Source organism: Stegostoma tigrinum, chromosome 36 (genome assembly GCF_030684315.1).
Source record: "Stegostoma tigrinum isolate sSteTig4 chromosome 36, sSteTig4.hap1, whole genome shotgun sequence".
NCBI classification, from domain to species: domain Eukaryota; kingdom Metazoa; phylum Chordata; class Chondrichthyes; order Orectolobiformes; family Stegostomatidae; genus Stegostoma; species Stegostoma tigrinum.
In genome coordinates, this window is record NC_081389.1 from 7,823,981 (window position 1) to 7,841,017 (window position 17,037).

The window sequence follows — 17,037 nt, forward strand, 5'->3', positions numbered from 1 at the left end:
GATCTTCCAGTTAATAATGGTCAAATCAAACTCCTCACAGCGAAGGAGGAATCTGTCCATTTCCTGCTGTAGAAATGCAAGTGCAACATGATCAGCATAGAGAGAATCAGAGAATTCTGTGTCTTGGATCTTAGATAAGTAAGGCTGAACAACTCTCCATCAGTTCTGGTTCATAAGTATACTTTGTCTAAGATAATAAAATGTGAGGCTGGATGAACACAGCAGGCCAAGCAGCATCTCAGGAGCACAAAAGCTGACGTTTCGGGCCTAGACCGAAGGGTCTAGGCCCGAAACGTCAGCTTTTGTGCTCCTGAGATGCTGCTTGGCCTGCTGTGTTCATCCAGCCTCACATTTTATTATCTTGGAATCTCCAGCATCTGCAGTTCCCATTATCTCTAGTATACTTTGTCTGTTTGTCTGAACCTAAGGAGCACGTCAGCAGCCAAAGAGAGCGTCAGCACCATAACACAAACGTGTTTGGATCTTATTGCTAATCCCAAAGTGTTCCAGTGTTGATCCATTATTGGGTGACTGACACACTGTCAACCAAAGAGGAGATCAGATCATCAGGCAGTGAAGTGCTTATCCACCAGCTTAAACTTGATCAAGTGGTCAAATGTCTTGGTGAGATCAATGAAGGCAGCATGCACTGGTCTCCTTTACTCAGATGTCTCTCTTGCAATTACTGTGAAGGTGACTGTAAACTTCAAATCACTTGTTGATCTTCCTATTCTGAAACCATCCTGGGTTTTGTGAGAGATGCATTTAGGCAGGATCTGCAGTCTGACAAGGGCAAATACTTTCCCAAGAATTCTCAGCAGGTCAATAATTGATCATTGTCTTGCAATCACTTCAGATGGCTTTTTTTCTTGTATAGGGGCACAGTTCTTGCATCACATATACTTTGGGGCAGTGCTCCTCCTTTCCAGCAGAGACAGATGTTTGTGCAGATGCTGCAGAACTGTCAATTGTGCGTGGCTGGGGAGTTCGGGTGAAACAGATCAGCACCAGCTGTTTTGCCCACTATAGGCAAGACAGGAGCTTTGCTGAGCACTACCACTGTGGGTTAAATATACAGGTCTGCCGTGACAGGGAAACTATTTGCGATATCTAGAACTTCTTCAATGAAAGTGTTTGTTCTGGAGTACAATGCATGGAAGTCCGTTCCAGTCATCTCTCCAAGGGCATACTGTAGGCTGCAATTACTTCCCTCTGTGTTTTCATTGAAGCTGCTCTGTGTTTTCAAAAACATAAGTTGATTGAGCAAACTGGGAGAAACAGAGTAATAATTTTTACTTGTGGTACTTTTTAGCAAATTATGTTAGTAAGTTTTTTTTTGCTCCAGTTGCTGTTGAAAATACTTGGAAGTTGGTAAACATTATGTCTTCTATGAACCAATGCAATCAGACAGAGTTTTTAAAGTGCAACCTCTCACCAAATTTTTGCATTAATAAATCCTAACAGGTAGTAACTTGGCGCAACTTTATCAAAAATGCAAGATCCCTCCCACCTGCTTTTACTGAACCATTTACTAGTTATACTGAGGCACCCGTAGCCAGCTTCTTTGAATTAAATGGAAATGAAAAGCTTTTAAAACGTGTCCGTATAGATCCTTGTGACAAAACTCAGCTTCATTCTTTGAGCTTCCTGAAAGGCTGACAAAAGAGCAGCAGCAATTCCCAACAGTGATTAATCCAGCGTGGGAGAGTGGCTACTTTTCTCTGTAAAACTAGCACAAGGAACTGCAGGACTTTGACTTGCACTAGATGCACATCTTGCTTAAAATTCCAATATACTTCGCACCAGCTTTGCTGATTTTCAACAAAACCGGCAGGACCCTACTTAGTAGCATGAATGCTAACAGATTTAAGATCACTGGAAAAGGAAACAGGGGTAGATAGAGTCATATAGCACGGAAACAGACCTTTGGTTCAATTCATCTGCGCCAACCAGATACCCTAATCTGACCTAGTGCCATTTGCCAGCATTTGGCCTGTATCCTTCTAAACCCTCCCTATTCATATGCGCGTCCAGAAATATCATAATTGTACCAACTTCTACCACTTCCTCTGGCCGGTCGTTTCAGACACTGTGTGAAAAATATATACCCTCAGGTCCTTTTTTAAAATCTTGCCCCTCTCATGTTAAACCTATATCTGGCTTGTTTTGGACTCTCCCAGCCAAGGAAAAAGACCTTGACAAGAGCTTATTTCTTTGCTTCCTCCTCACTCTCAGCAAGTTGAGATGCAAAATGCTCTGCCTGTACAAAGGAATCTCATTCAATACTAACTTTCGAAAGGGAAAGCAAATAACAATCTTTTAAAAAACAGGAAGTAACTGTAATGCATTGGGGAAAGAGCAGAAGGACGTGTAATGAACTGGAAACCTCATTCGTTAAACTAGAATGGCGCAATAGGCTGAATGGCCTCCTACTGTGCAGCAAACACTGTGTTGCCCGGCTAGACTTCACTATTTGCAAATCAACATTCAAAATTTAAAAAAAAAACTTATTCCTAAGTCCTGTCCTTGCTTGCTCCTTCAAGATCTCTATTTGGAAAGCCAGAATAAATGCTGTCCTATGCAGTGGAAGATTCATTAATTTTCTGCAATTTTCACTCTTGGGTAAATTGGACCAGCGTGTGAAGCTGTGAACCTGCTAAAATTATTCTGCGGGACTGATTTATAGCTTCCTCTTTCCCGAATGGAACCCTCTTTCTTTATAAACAGGAAGCAGAAAGCCTGCAGAGACAACACTGCTGGTAGATAAACTACCAGACCGCAGACAAAGAGTGTTAAAGGAGACCAGTAATTTATCAGCTGCAGTCACTGCAATTCCTTTAAGCTTTGCTGGAAAACTAAATGATGCAAAGAGCTGTCAGCAGCCCAGGCAGTTCTGTCTGAGTGGTGGCTTTTATAAAAAAACCTGCAAGCAGTTTTGACCCAATCGTGTTTGCTGAGATCACAAACTACTTACAGATTGACCAATATGTCAGAGTGGGAAGAATTCCCCAAACTGCTGTAGGTGGGTGGAGCTGGCGCTGATTTAATCTAACGCTTGATTCCAACTGGCACTTAATTATTGCTCCAACATTTTAATTACCATTGGACAGTCCAGCAATCGGTATGGAATGAAATGAATATACAGTAATCTCCCTGGTATCTGGCAGGTCTGGGAATCAGGTGGCAGCCGGTGGGGCGGGGGTTGGGGTCTGCTGGTGATGGTGCGAGTTATTTGAATCTGCAGGTTTCATGAGGCATTATGAGTGGCCACGGCCGCCCACAAACAGCGGTGTACCTGGCCAGGTAATTCTCAGGTAAAACTCAGCTTCATTCTTTCAGCTTCCTCTCTTTACCAATAAGGCAAGTCTTGAACTGGCTTTAATAAAGCATGTGATCCATTGTACCCTTCCAATTGCCAATACCAGTAAAATCCCAGTTATCTGGATCCCAAACATCTGGAATTCTCATGCTTGCGATCTGGATACTGGGGACTGGATTTTACTGGGAGTCACATTTGACTAAATTCATAGAATATTGAAAGAGTGTTCTACCTTCTACTTCAACACACACTTTCAAATATAATCTGACACTATTTATCTACGAGAATGTTATGGCTTCGAGAGATTATTTTGTCCTTTTTTTTTGTTGGAAGAGAGGTGCCAAGCAGTTTACCAACTGAATAAACCATTTGTGAGGCTTTTTGTTTTTTTTTTGAAAATTTAGAACAACAGGAGTAGCCTGGATGAGTGTGGCCAGATCTCTCAGACTAGGAATTCTAGTTTTGTTTTTATATAATTTTTCAGTTTAGCTTTAAGCAGCTGCGGGCTTGAAGAAAAGGAATATTTTCTCCTTCTCTCTATTGCAACTAAAAGCTGGGGGTTCGCTTCCCACACTGCTAAGTTGCACGTGAGCCAAACTCTCTTTTTCTGAATTTGCCTCTTTGCCAAAGCATGTGTTTAAGGGACGTTACTATATTGGAACAGTTAATTAGTTATAGTTACTGGATATATAATTGTTAAATTTTCCAATCGAGTTATTCTAAAATTCCTTCTTTTTTGTTATATTTTAACTACAGTGATTAAATAGTGTTCTGCTTAACATCAAGTATTTTGACCAGTTGTGTTGCATTTAGAACACAGTACTTCATGTTTGCCTTAAAAATTAAAAAAAAAGTTAAGGTCACAGCTACCTTCTTTGAATATTTCGAGGGGGTCTGGTCTGGTCCATAACACACGAGACTGTATTAAAGTAGATGGCCAAAAGCTCAGTCAAAGAAGTAGATTTTATGAAGCATCTTAAAAGGAGAAGCAAGAAGGAGAGAAAATGGAGCCTTTGGGAGGGAATGTCGGAGTTCATGCCCTAAACAGCTGAAGATACAGCTGTCAACGGTGCAGCAAATAAAATTGGGTACTGAATCAAAAAAGCTTTGATGATTTTGGGGCTGGAGGACATGAGAGGATGAGAAGGGCGAGACCATCGAGGAAATTGTAAAAGAAGAATGAGAAGTTTCAAAACAAGGCACATTTAAGTGGCAGTCAGCGTGGGTCTGTGGAATACAAGGGTGTAAAGTCTGCATCTTTGTCTTTCTGTTCATTTTTGGATTGTGGGCAAATGAGAAAACAACTGCTTTAAATCTAAGAAGCTATGGAAGATGTTGTAGTTTTTTAAAAAGTGATTGGAACTCACTGTGATTTGTATTTACAGTGTTGCCTTGTTAATACTATAGGGGAGGATTGCTGGACGCATTAGAACCTTGGATGAGAGATTAGGCCAGCTTTGTTCGGATATAGTCAGATGATCATATTTGGCAAATCACGACCAGTTGTGTGGGTCAGGAGTGTTCAGCATTGGGACAACTCTTGGTTAAGCACCTGGGTAGGTGCATGCACAGGAGCAGAAAGCATCCAGATTCTTAAAAAATGCTACTTCTTTTTTCATCCCTTGCTTAGAAGTAGCAGAAAATTGAAAAGGTAGCTCGCTACTTGTGCTCACAACTACGCTCTAAGTAGCTGCACCTAAACAGTGACTGAACAATTAGTATGCCAACTGCTCTGTATCTTCAAGCGAAGAACTGTAGGAACTCAGCATAAAGATGCTTGGAGATTGGAAAGGCTGGAAGATGCAAAAGAACAACACGGCTTTGTGAGGGGTAGGTCATGCCTTACAAACCTTATCGAGTTTTTTGAGGATGTGACTAGAAAAGTTGATGAGGGTCGAGCTGTGGATGTGGTGTATATGGACTTCAGTCAGGCATTTGATAAGGTTCCCCATGGTAGGCTCATTCAGAAGGTCAGGAGGAATGGGATACAGGGGAACTTAGCTGCTTGGATACAGAATTGGCTGGCCAACAGAAGACAGCGAGTGGTAGTAGAAGGAAAATATTCTGCCTGGAAGTCAGTGGTGAGTGGAGTTCCACAGGGCTCTGTCCTTGGGCCTCTACTGTTTGTAATTTTTATTAATGACTTGGACGAGGGAATTGAAGGATGGGTCAGCAAGTTTGCAGACGACACAAAGGTCGGAGGTGTCGTTGACAGTGTAGAGGGCTGTTGTAGGCTGCAGCGGGACATTGACAGGATGCAGAGATGGGCTGAGAGGTGGCAGATGGAGTTCAACCTGGATAAATGCGAGGTGATGCATTTTGGAAGGTCGAATTTGAAAGCTGAGTACAGGATTAAGGATAGGGTTCTTGGCAGCGTGGAGGAACAGAGGGATCTTGGTGTGCAGATACATAGATCCCTTAAAATGGCCACCCAAGTGGACAGGGTTGTTAAGAAAGCATATGGTGTTTTGGCTTTCATTAACAGGGGGATTGAGTTTAAGAGTCGTGAGATCTTGTTGCAGCTCTATAAAACTTTGGTTAGACCGCACTTGGAATACTGCGTCCAGTTCTGGGCGCCCTATTATAGGAAAGATGTGGATGCTTTGGAGAGGGTTCAGAGGAGGTTTACCAGGATGCTGCCTGGACTGGAGGGCTTATCTTATGAAGAGAGGTTGACTGAGCTCGGTCTCTTTTCATTGGAGAAAAGGAGGAGGAGAGGGGACCTAATTGAGGTATACAAGAAAATGAGAGGCATAGATAGAGTTGATAGCCAGAGACTATTTCCCAGGGCAGAAATGGCTAGCACGAGGGGTCATAGATTTAAGCTGGTTGGTGGAAAGTATAGAGGGGATGTCAGAGGCAGGTTCTTTACGCAGAGAGTTGTGAGAGCATGGAATGCGTTGCCAGCAGCAGTTGTGGAAGCAAGGTCATTGGGGTCATTTAAGAGACTGCTGGACATGTCACAGAAATTTGAGGGTGCATACATGAGGATCAATGGTCGGCACAACATTGTGGGCTGAAGGGCCTGTTCTGTGCTGTACTGTTCTATGTTCTATGTTCTAACAACTTCTTCAGTCCTGGTGACTGGTGCTGATGAACTGAGTTCCCCCAGTTTCTTCTCGCCACTAGAACAGCTACATTTTTTTGGTTTGTCTGTTTGTATGTGTTTTAAAACGGGCTAAAATTTAAATGAGATATAGAAGTTGATTGATTATTCATATGTTGTTTGCCCGTGATTAGAATGGATATACCAATTTCTTGCTTGGTACAACAACCTGTTCAGTATTTTCTGTTAATCAGAGCTGATCAGGCAGGAAAATTGCTGGCTTAAGTGATTCGGTTTCATTCATTAACTTTGTGACAGTAATGGGGGGCTAAAGTATCAGTGAGCTTCCCCAAGTGTTCTGTGACAATAGTGTGTCTGGCCCAAGTCAGGACGTGGATAGCAGAGTTATGAACGAACCCAATAATGTATGGGGTTACATTATATGGGGGCACGAACTGTGCAGTTGTAAAGTACAGTACTGGCTGGTCCGCATACTTAAAACCCAGAGAGAGCAACGCTGGAATATTCACCTTCTTCGTCACCCCTTTGTTTGATCGAGGTCTGATTTGCGTTTTGTGAATGTGACCACGGACGAGTAAGAGGATATCGGACAACCTGAAGAGTTTGTAGGTGACATTCCCAGTTGGTGGAGCTGTGTAATCCGACTCATTTTCATTGCAGTTCAGGAGCTCCTCCGATAGGAGATCTAAACAGGGAACAAATCAGTGTGTTTACAAAATGTATCAATTATTTCCTTGCTCTCAGTAATTTTTCTGATGTAATTAGACTGATTAGGTAATAATCAGACAGCTCCAGGTTATAAATGGGAACTTAATCTACAAAAGGACTTGAGAATAAATCATCATTGGAAGAAAATGAATACAGTCTTCTCCAATTCTGTTCTTGACTATCTCTGTGAGCATGTGGAATCAATCAATTGTTAGCAGACAATAGTTTCCTGCCCACATTTTTTTTCCTTTAATTATTTCATAGGATGTAGGTCTCACTGGCAATGCCAGAATTGTTGCTCATCCTAAATGCTCTTGAACAGAATGGCTTGCTTGCACAGTTACAAAATCCACCACATTCCTATGGACCTGGAGCCAGGTCTACATCCAGCTGGCTAACTGGGGGGTCCTGGAAGTCGTCGCTGATCTAGATGGTGCTTTACAACAATGAACAACGGTTCTAAAATTTGTATATCCCTTTATAAGTCCCTTTCAGAATTATTAAATGAATTAAATTCCACCAACTCACTGGATCCCCACAGTGCTGAAAGAAACTATTCAGCTGGTTGAGTCTGCACCAACCCTTCGAAGAAATCCCAGCCAGACCCAGAACCCCGCCCTACCCTCATAACCCTGGCCTTTCCCATAGCTAATCCACCTAGCCTGTACATCCCTTGACACTATGGACAGTTTACCAGAGCCATTCCACCTAACATGCACATCTTTGGACTGGTGGAGGAGACTGGAGCACCTGGTGAAAACCCACACAGACACGGGGGAGAATGTGCAAACTCCACACAGACAGACACCTGAGGCTGGAATCAAACCTGCTCCTCGGAGCTGTGAGGCGCCAACGCTACCTCAGCTCTCTCTCTCTCACACTCACACACACACGAAGCTGACAGCCTGAAGGTACAGGGAAGTGCCTCAATCTTTCCTCACCTGTCTTCTGCTTGGAACCCATGTCTTCCCCTAGCAGCTTACAGTGGGGTAGTTTGCTGCCACAATTCATGATTCATTTTGCAAGGTCGAATTTGAATGCAGAATGCAGGGTTAATAGCAGGATTCTTAACAGTGTGGGGAACAGAGGGATCTTGGGGTTCACATCTGTAGATCCCTCAAATTTGTGACCCAAGTTGATAGGGTTGTAAAGCAGGCATACGGTGTGTTGGTTCTCATTGGCAGGAGAATTGAGTTCAAGAGCCGTGAGGTTATGCTGCAGCTCGATAAAACTCTGGTTCGACCACACTTGAATATTGCGTTCAGTTCTGGTCACCTCATTATAGGAAAGATGTGGAAGCTTTAGACAGGGTGCAGAGGAGGTTTACCAACATACTGCCTGGGCTGGAGGGCAGGTCTTATGAGGAAAGGTTGAGGGAGCTAGGACTTTCCTCATTGGAGCAAAGAAGGATGAGAGGTGACTTGGTAGAGGTTTACAAGATAATGAGAGGCACAGATAGAGTGGAGAGCCAGGGACCTTTTCCCCAGAGCGGATGTGATTATTACGAGGGGGCATAATTTTAAGGTGATTGGAGGAAGGTATAGGGGTGTGAGAGGTAGGTTCTTCACACAGAGAGTGGTGGGTGTGTGGAATGTGCTGCTGGCAGTGGTATTGGAGTCAGATGCTTTAGAGACTTTTAAATGACTCCTGGATAGTCACATGGAGGATAGTAAAATGTAGAGTACGCAGGGTAGATTGATCTGAATGGGTTAACAGGTCAGCACAACATCGTGGGCCGAAGGGTCGGCACTGTGCTGTACTATTCTATGTTCACAACCCCACTTCCTCGACTAGGTCTAAGAACCGCCGTGGTCAACAGTGATGGATTAAAACTACTGGTGAGTCCTGACAAGAGGAGGCTGGTCTGAAACAAGGTGCAGCTTGTGGCATGATAACAATCGAATTGCGCGACTAAGTCAGATATAGTTAATGGGATCATGTGGAGACACTAGAGCTATGGTTCTTCACTCTGCAAGGATCCATGATGTTCTGCCTTTCCCCATCCTAGTCCTATATTATAGCTCATTCACAATATGCGGGCACCACTGACATGGCCAGTTAATATTGCCCATCCCTAATTGCCCAAAGTAGGGTTAAGAATCAGCTGAAGTTGAAATATAGGCCAACCTACATTGGTAAGGATGGCAGTTTCTTTCCCTGAAGGATGGTTACTGGGTCAGATGGAACTTTCTGACAATCGACACCATTAGACTTTTAATTCCAGATATTCTGGTGAATTTAAACTCCTTCATGGTGAGAATTGAACCTGTCTCGAGGTCTCTGGATAGATAGTCAAGTGATAATACAATCATGTCGTCGAGTCACCATCACCTTATAATGTCATCAGATTGGGTGGGGCTTAAGGCAGGCTCCAGCATTAACCCTTTCAGATCCATTATCTTCACACAGCACCCAATCCTACTCACTCTCACCTATCCATATCTTACCCACCCACCACTCCCACTCATATCCGTCTTCCTCCAACTAACACTTGCCCTCCAAGCTAACCTAAAAATAGTACAGCTGGCGTTAGAGATGGATTACACAAAGCGCCATTGAAACAGAGTATTTCAGCATATAAAAATATATCATGCCCTGTAACCTCATTCCACCACCAATTCGTTGGCAGTGATTGTATAAGTTTGCTGCTGTTCTTGTTGTTGGACAGCTGCATTATTAGCAATTTGCTTAAACAGCTGATCTGTATCAGTAGCATGCAACCCTTCCTTCTCACTGTTACATTATATGTCATAATTTAGTTAAACTCCAAGCAACAGTTTAACATGAAGGAAATTGTTGTTCTTACATGACCGTGTGGTCTGGGCTGTCATGTACCAGGAGCCACCGACATTCCCAACTGTTGCAGAATTCTTCAAGACTGTAGGATTTCTATCAGGTGGCACTGGGCCGGGAGCTGGGCTTGGTTCTTGGGTTACGGGTGATTGATCCGCTTGACGTTTGGGACTCGGCTTTAACAGTTCACACTGCATCTTCATAATCTGCCCAACAGGGTCAAACTCCTTAGAGAGGGGTTTAGATGCCTTCCTCTTCCGCCTTGGAGTGGTAGCTTTCTGCACTTGGCTACTGACTGGTTCAGGAGATGGTGATCGAGGGGTGTCTGGAATGACATCTTTGGAACTACGACAGTCCGGTTTCTCCGGGACGGATTTTGGGTCACTTTGAACAGTTTTCGCATGGCTTTCCGCAAAATCTGTGTCAATGATCAGTCGCTCACAGTCAGAATCGCTGTCAACGAGGCTGCTATCCTTTTCGGATGTCTGTCCCTTAGTGAAGGCCACTTCATCGGAATCTGTGCCTGGTAAAGTGCCTCCTTCACTTTTCTTCTCTTTTGTAGGGTCCAATTTCATTTGGTTCTTTTGCTGGTCTGATTTGCACCTCTCCTCACAGTCAGTCATCTCATCCGTGGTCGAGTCTCTGTCACAGCTGGTGGTGGTCACCCTGAAGTCAAGTCGCTTCTGCTGCATGATCTTTTTGGTTATCTCTAGGGGATTCGATTTTCCCACACTCGCCTCCTTCTTACTGCCCTCTGGAGAACAGCGAGGAGCACCGGTCATCGACGCACGTTTACCTGTGTCTGTACATTTTGTGTTTGCGACACTTGAAACAATCGATGCAAACGTCTCCAGTTCACTGAAGTCAGCGGCAAGATCGAAGTCTTTGCTTTCACATGCGCTGATGTTTCTTTGGTCTCGGGAAGGAAGGTCCTAGATTTTAACAGGAAGGAAACAGACACCGTGACTGGGGACAATTTACACAGTCAGAAGAAACACTGGCTTCACAAGAGCAGCTCGGGCAATCTTTTCACTTGTAAAAATATCTATCAGTTATTTCAATTCTATTGGAGCACGTCAGTTGTCGCTTGGGAATAGGGGAGCTCTCCCTAATGTCATGTCTAATACTTAATCCTTTAACTGCTCAAAGACTGAACATGCTCGAGTTCATAGAGTCATACTGCAAGGAAACTGACCCTTCGGTCCAACCAGTCCATGCCAACCATGTTCCCAAACTAAACTAGTCCCACCTGCCTGCTCCTGGCCCACATCCCTTCAAATGTTCCTTATTCATGTACTTATCCAAATGTCTCTTAAACATTCTAACTCTACCTGCATCCACCACTACCGCAGGGAGGAAGAGATAACAAAGTGTGGAGCTGCATGGAACCACTGCGTGTGAGAAACTGCCTCTCATATCTTTTTTTTTAAAAACACCTTTCTCCTCTCACCTTAAAAACAAGCCCCTTCTCTTGAAATTCCCCAGCCTGGGGAAAAGACACCTGCTATTCACCTGATCTATATCCGTGATGATTTTATCAACACCTATTAAATTCCTACATCGAGAAAACACCAGAGTGGCAGAATTGTTACAGTGCAGGAGGAGGCCATTCGGCCCACAGTGGCCTCACTGGCTGTGCACATGAGCATTATGACTTTGTACTTTGTGCGAGCCTTTTCCCTGTAGCCTCTGCATGTTATTTTATTAGAAACAATCTAACACCCTGCTGGAAACCTCGGTTGAACCTGCTTTCACTACACTTCCACACAGTGCATACCATATCTGCACCACACCCTGTGTGAACACATATTTGCACAGTTCATGAGATAATGGAAACTGCAGATGTTGGAGAATCTGAGATAACAAAGTGTGAGGCTGGATGAACACAGCAGGCCAAGCAGCATCTTAGGAGCACGAAAGCTTGTGCTCAGCCTGCTGTGTTCATGTAGCTCCACACTTTGTTATCTCCGATTCTCCAATGTCTGTAGTTCCCATTACCTCCAAATCACGCCATCTTGTTTTTTTTGGTCCTTTTAAGAGTGGGAACAGTTTCTCCTTATCTGACTTATCCAGACCCCTTCATGATTTTGCAAACTTCTTACACATCTTTTCACAGTACTGTCTATGCCAATCTATTCTCATTGCTGGAATCATCCTTGGAAACCGCTCCTGCACACTTGCCAATACATACACTTCCTTCCTAAAGCAGAGCACCCAGAATTGTGCCCAATACTCCGGCAGAGATCAACTCATGACTTTTATAACTGCAACATAGTCTCCCAGCTCTTGTATTACAAGATGATCTAATGGAAGGGGTGATGCTGCTGTGCTTTGAAGAGGTGCATTTCGTCCTGGCTTGCTTTAAGAGAGGGATTGAATGAGAAGGTCTGTGGTAATGCAAAAAGCTTGTGAGACCTTGAGTATTTTTTTGTTAAAATTGGAACAATAGAAGCAGCCTGAATGGGTGTGGCCAGCTCTCTCAGACCAGGATTTCTGGTTTGTTTTTAGCTTTTAGATTCGGCAGAAGTCTTAAAGAAGTAGAAGCTATATTCCACCATCCCCCCCCTCTCAGTTACAGCTAGAAGCTAGGGTTTCTCTTCCTACTGTGGGTGTAGAACATGAGAAAATCAGATTTCTGAATTTGCCTTTTTGCCAAGGGGTCAGTTTATGGGTTGTTACTATATTAGAACAGGTAAGTAGTAATAGTTACTGTATCTGTTATTCCGTTATGGTTTCCAGTCAGGTTAAGTTATTCTAAATTCTTCTTTGGTTTTATTTTAACTATAGTGTTTGAATAAATTGTGCTTCGCTTAATGTTGAGTAGTTTGACGAATCAAATTACACCAGGAAGACAGTACTTTACAATTACATTTAAAATAAGAAAATGATCGGGTCCAGGCTACTTTCTTTATATATTTTGAGGTGGTGTGGTCTAGTCCATAACAGAGACCATTTAAGATTATGAGGAGTTTTGATTGAGTTGAAGTACAGAAGCTAAATCAATATACAAGGTGTCCAGAAGTATTTGAGGTTTTTTAAAAAATTCACCCAAGGGATGTTGCTCAAAAACCTATCACATTAGGCTTTGAGGATTTAGGGATGCATGAGGCAAGCAAAGTGAATGCTTACATGTGCCGTCAAGAGTTAATTTTCTGCAACAGCGTGCCAGCCTGTTGCCAAAGGCTGGAGCTTCAGGGGTGCCCTCCACATCAAACATGACCAGCTGATCACCTTATTCTTTGAGTTAGGAATGCACCTTCTCTGGTCATTACACCCTGGAGTTTACATACAACAGCACAAAACAGGAGCCAAAACAGATCATTCGGCCGCTCGAGTCTGCTGCAATAACACCACGGCAGCTCTGGTTGTGTTTCGATTTCCACATTCACATCGACCTATTTCTTTCTCCAACAAGAATCTACCTGAAGTCAGAGTAGTACAGCACGGAGACAGACTCTTTGGTCAAACTCATCCATGCCGACCAGATATCCCAAATTAATCTAGTCCCATTTGACAGCATTTGGCCCATATCCCTCTAAACCTTTCCTATTGCCTTAAACCTACTTTTGTCTTTTCAGCATTTAATGACCCCTCCTCTACTGCTGTCAGAGGAACAGAGTCCTAAAGTTGCAAAACCCTCAGAATAAACCACAAGAAAGAACTCATCGAGACCACTCAAGATCTTATAAACTTCAATCAAGTCACCCCTTGTTCTTTTAAACTTAGTTCAGTTTGGCCCACCTTTCCTCGGAATGTGTGGGTAGTCTTACAAGTATCTATCTAGCAGACCTCCTCTGTCAGACACTAGTCAAATATAAGACTTGGTTTGAGGTTGTCTTATATATTTAAAAAAAGATCTGGAAACAGCACTTAAAATAGATATTTAAAATCAGTTTGTGGAAATATGAATAGACAGTTACGGGTCAATAGTGGTTGACAGAAATATCCTAACCATCCTGAGTGCTCTCACTGACTTGCTCACTTCTTTCCAAGGGATTTTCAAAAGCCTGAAACACAATTGAAAAGAACATAAGCAGCAGGATTAGACCATTCAGCCCATCAAGCCTGCTCCACCATTCAATACAGTCAGGACTGATCTTGGGTTTCAACTCCATTTTCCTGTCTGCTCCCCATTTCCCAACAAACAACATTCCGTCTAAGAGGTTTGGAGTGCCGCTGGGAGGTTCTGCACATTGACGTGCATGTCAACACATTGGCTTCGCCAGTACATCCACACAATTAAAAATAACATGACAGGGGACATTGCTGAGAAACCAAAAACTTATCCATCACAGTCAGAGTTCAGAGAGATTTACAGCATGGAAACAGACCCTTTGGTCTAACTCGTCCATGCCAACTGGATGTCTTAAACTGATCTAGTCCCATTTGCCAGCATAAACCCTTCCTATTCATTTACCCACCCAGATGCCTTTTAAATGCTGTAATTGTCCCAGCCTCCTCCATTTCTTCTGGCAGCTCATGCCATACATGCACCAGCCACTGCTTGAAAACACTGCCCCTTAGGTCCCTTTTAAATCTTTTCCCTCTCACCTTAAACCTAAGCCCTCTAGTTTTGGACTCCCCCACCCTGGGGAAAAAACCTCAACTATTCACCCTATCCATGCCCCTCATGATTTTATAAACCTCTATAAGGTCATCCCTCAGTTTCCGACGCTGCAAGGAAAATAGCCCCAGCCTGTCCTTATAGCTCAAACCCTGGCAACTTCCTTGTAAGTCTTTTCTGTTCACTTTCAAGCTTAACAACATCCTTCCGATAGCAAGGTGACCAAAACTGAACAAGTATTCCAAAAGTGGCCTAACCAATGTCCTAAACAGCATCAACATGACCTCCCAACTCCAATACTCAATGCACTGACCCAGAAAAGCAAGCTTGCCAAACACCTCCCTCACTACCCTGTCTTCTTGCAAATCAACTTTCAAGGAATTATGAGCCTGCGCCCCTAGGTCTCTTTTGTTTGCCAACACTCCCCAGGGCCCTACCATTACTCTTAAATTAATTCAACAACTGAGCATTCACATCTCTCTGAAGTGGAGATTCACAACATTTTGAATAACTATTATTAACACACTTCACTTGCAGTTCTATTCACAATTCATGGACTGTCCAATATCAGCAAACAGCTACAAGAAATTAGAATGCAAGATCTGTCATTATTAGTGGCTAGAATGTACTATCTGAAAAAAAAAGGGGGCTAAATAAAACATGCAACGGGAATCAATACTCAAAAGGAGTAAACAGCGAAAGGAAAGAGCAAAGAGTCAATATGGGAGGCATGGGCAGAGTGGTCCCTTTCTATGCTAAAAGGCTGATTGCATGATTGTCCTGTGATTCACTGAGGTACAATGGTATAGTGCATCCACCAAGTGTTTGCAGGCAGAGAGTCTGTAACACAGACAGATCACGTCCAACTTTTTACTTCTGTGTGACAAGAATTTGAAATGGAAATTCGATTACAAAGTCTTACCTTTTCCTCAAAGATGTCATGTCTTTCGGGTTTGTCCAACGTCATGCTTGACACGGCTACAAAATATTTTTTGGTCATCAACAGATCCAGAGGAGCTTCATAAAACAGTTGGTTCTTCTCTCTCACAGTGAGGGTTTTCTTTGCAAGCGGCGAGTCAATGAAGACAACTTTCCCCATTGTACCTCCTTTGAAGAGAAAGTCAATAAGTGTTTAAACGAGTCAGCTTAGAATGAGCATTGAATGTATAAATACCAAAACAGATAATACACAGGGCTGGGGACGTGAGTGCAGCGAGACAGCCAGCGTGCACGCCAGCATGCCCGGGTGCATCAGCTGGAGCCAGAATGGACTGGGGACCAGTGCAGGCAGACAGAGGCTTGCAAGCCCAGTCAGACAATGTGCAGAAGCCCCTACATTGGTCTACTGCAGGCCCTGTTTAGCAGGACAACAATGTTTATCTTTTTAACTTCATTTCTTATTTTTCTAACTTATTACAATGAATAACTCTAAGGTAATGCGCAGAAACAAAGCTGCTGGAAAACTTCAGCAGGTCTGGCAACATCAGTAAAGGAAAAAACAGAGTTAATATTTCGGGTCCGGTGACCCTTCCTCAGAGGGTAATGTAACTATTTTTGCATCTACAATTTGTGCCTACTTTGTATCGAAGATGGCGCAATGTGGGCTAACATTATAAACTTTTCATTGTACTCCCACACTTGAGCACACGTGACAATAATCCAAATTCTAATAATTTCCCTCGCACATCAAGGGTTCCAACTCAGAACTGAAATAAACATTTACAGCCAACAAATTGGTCATTGTGTCTACCACCAAAAGATCAACAGCTGAAAAAGTGACTGAGGAGAGATAGCACATTGAAACACAATCTGTTCTGAATTGGAATTAATAGGTTTATTAAATAAGAAACACTAAGAATGCAGACTGAGTGCACGATGGGACAGCAGATACAACAGCTACAGCTTATGCCTATTATTTCAAAAATATGAAGCCTTAGCATGACACAGTGCCAAGGAAACATATCCAGCACCACCCAATGGCCAACCGGTGAACATTTCACACTGCCTGCCTTGCTGTGCCTATGCCTATTCTTTTTAACAGAACATTTCTGCAAGAGTGAGATTATCAGATTCATTCTACAAGATTAATGGCAGGAAATACAACAGAAAAGCATACTATTATTTAAATGGAGAATTACTGTAAAATGTTGTGGCATAGTGTGATCAGGGTGTCCTTGTACATGAAAACCAAAGTAAACACACAGATGTAACAAATAATAAGTAAAGTTAGTAGAATGCTGGTTCTTAACAGCAAGGGGAATAGAGTGTGAAAGCGGTGTCATAGAATCACACAAGTGGAAATGGACCTTTGGTTCAATTTGTCCTTGCCAACCAAGTATCCCAAACTAAACTGGTATTAGCTGTCTGCATTTGGCCCATAGCCCTCTAAACTTTTCAAATTCATGTACCTGTCCGAATATCTTTTTAATGTGTTAATTGTACCTGCATCTACCACTTGCTCTGGCAGTACACTCCATATATGAACCATACTGTGTGTGAAAATGTTGCCCTTCAGATCCCTTTTAGATCTTTCTCCTTTCACCTTAAAATCGTGCCCTCGAGTTTTGGACTCCCTCCCTCGAGGGA

General features: G+C 43.0%; 1 protein-coding gene across 2 annotated transcripts in view; it reads right to left on the minus strand.

Annotated features, from left to right (window-relative positions):
• Nucleotides 1-17,037, minus strand: part of ice2 (interactor of little elongator complex ELL subunit 2) — a 91,781-nt gene that overhangs the window by 43,699 nt on the left and 31,045 nt on the right. For both annotated transcript variants that reach the window (XM_048520685.1, XM_048520686.1), the window contains 3 exons: nt 15,374-15,558; nt 9,901-10,819; nt 6,896-7,071 (listed from right to left, as the gene is read on the minus strand). In XM_048520685.1, coding sequence (XP_048376642.1) covers nt 6,896-7,071; nt 9,901-10,819; nt 15,374-15,558 — 1,280 coding nt within the window. The remainder of the gene's footprint in view (nt 1-6,895; nt 7,072-9,900; nt 10,820-15,373; nt 15,559-17,037) is intronic.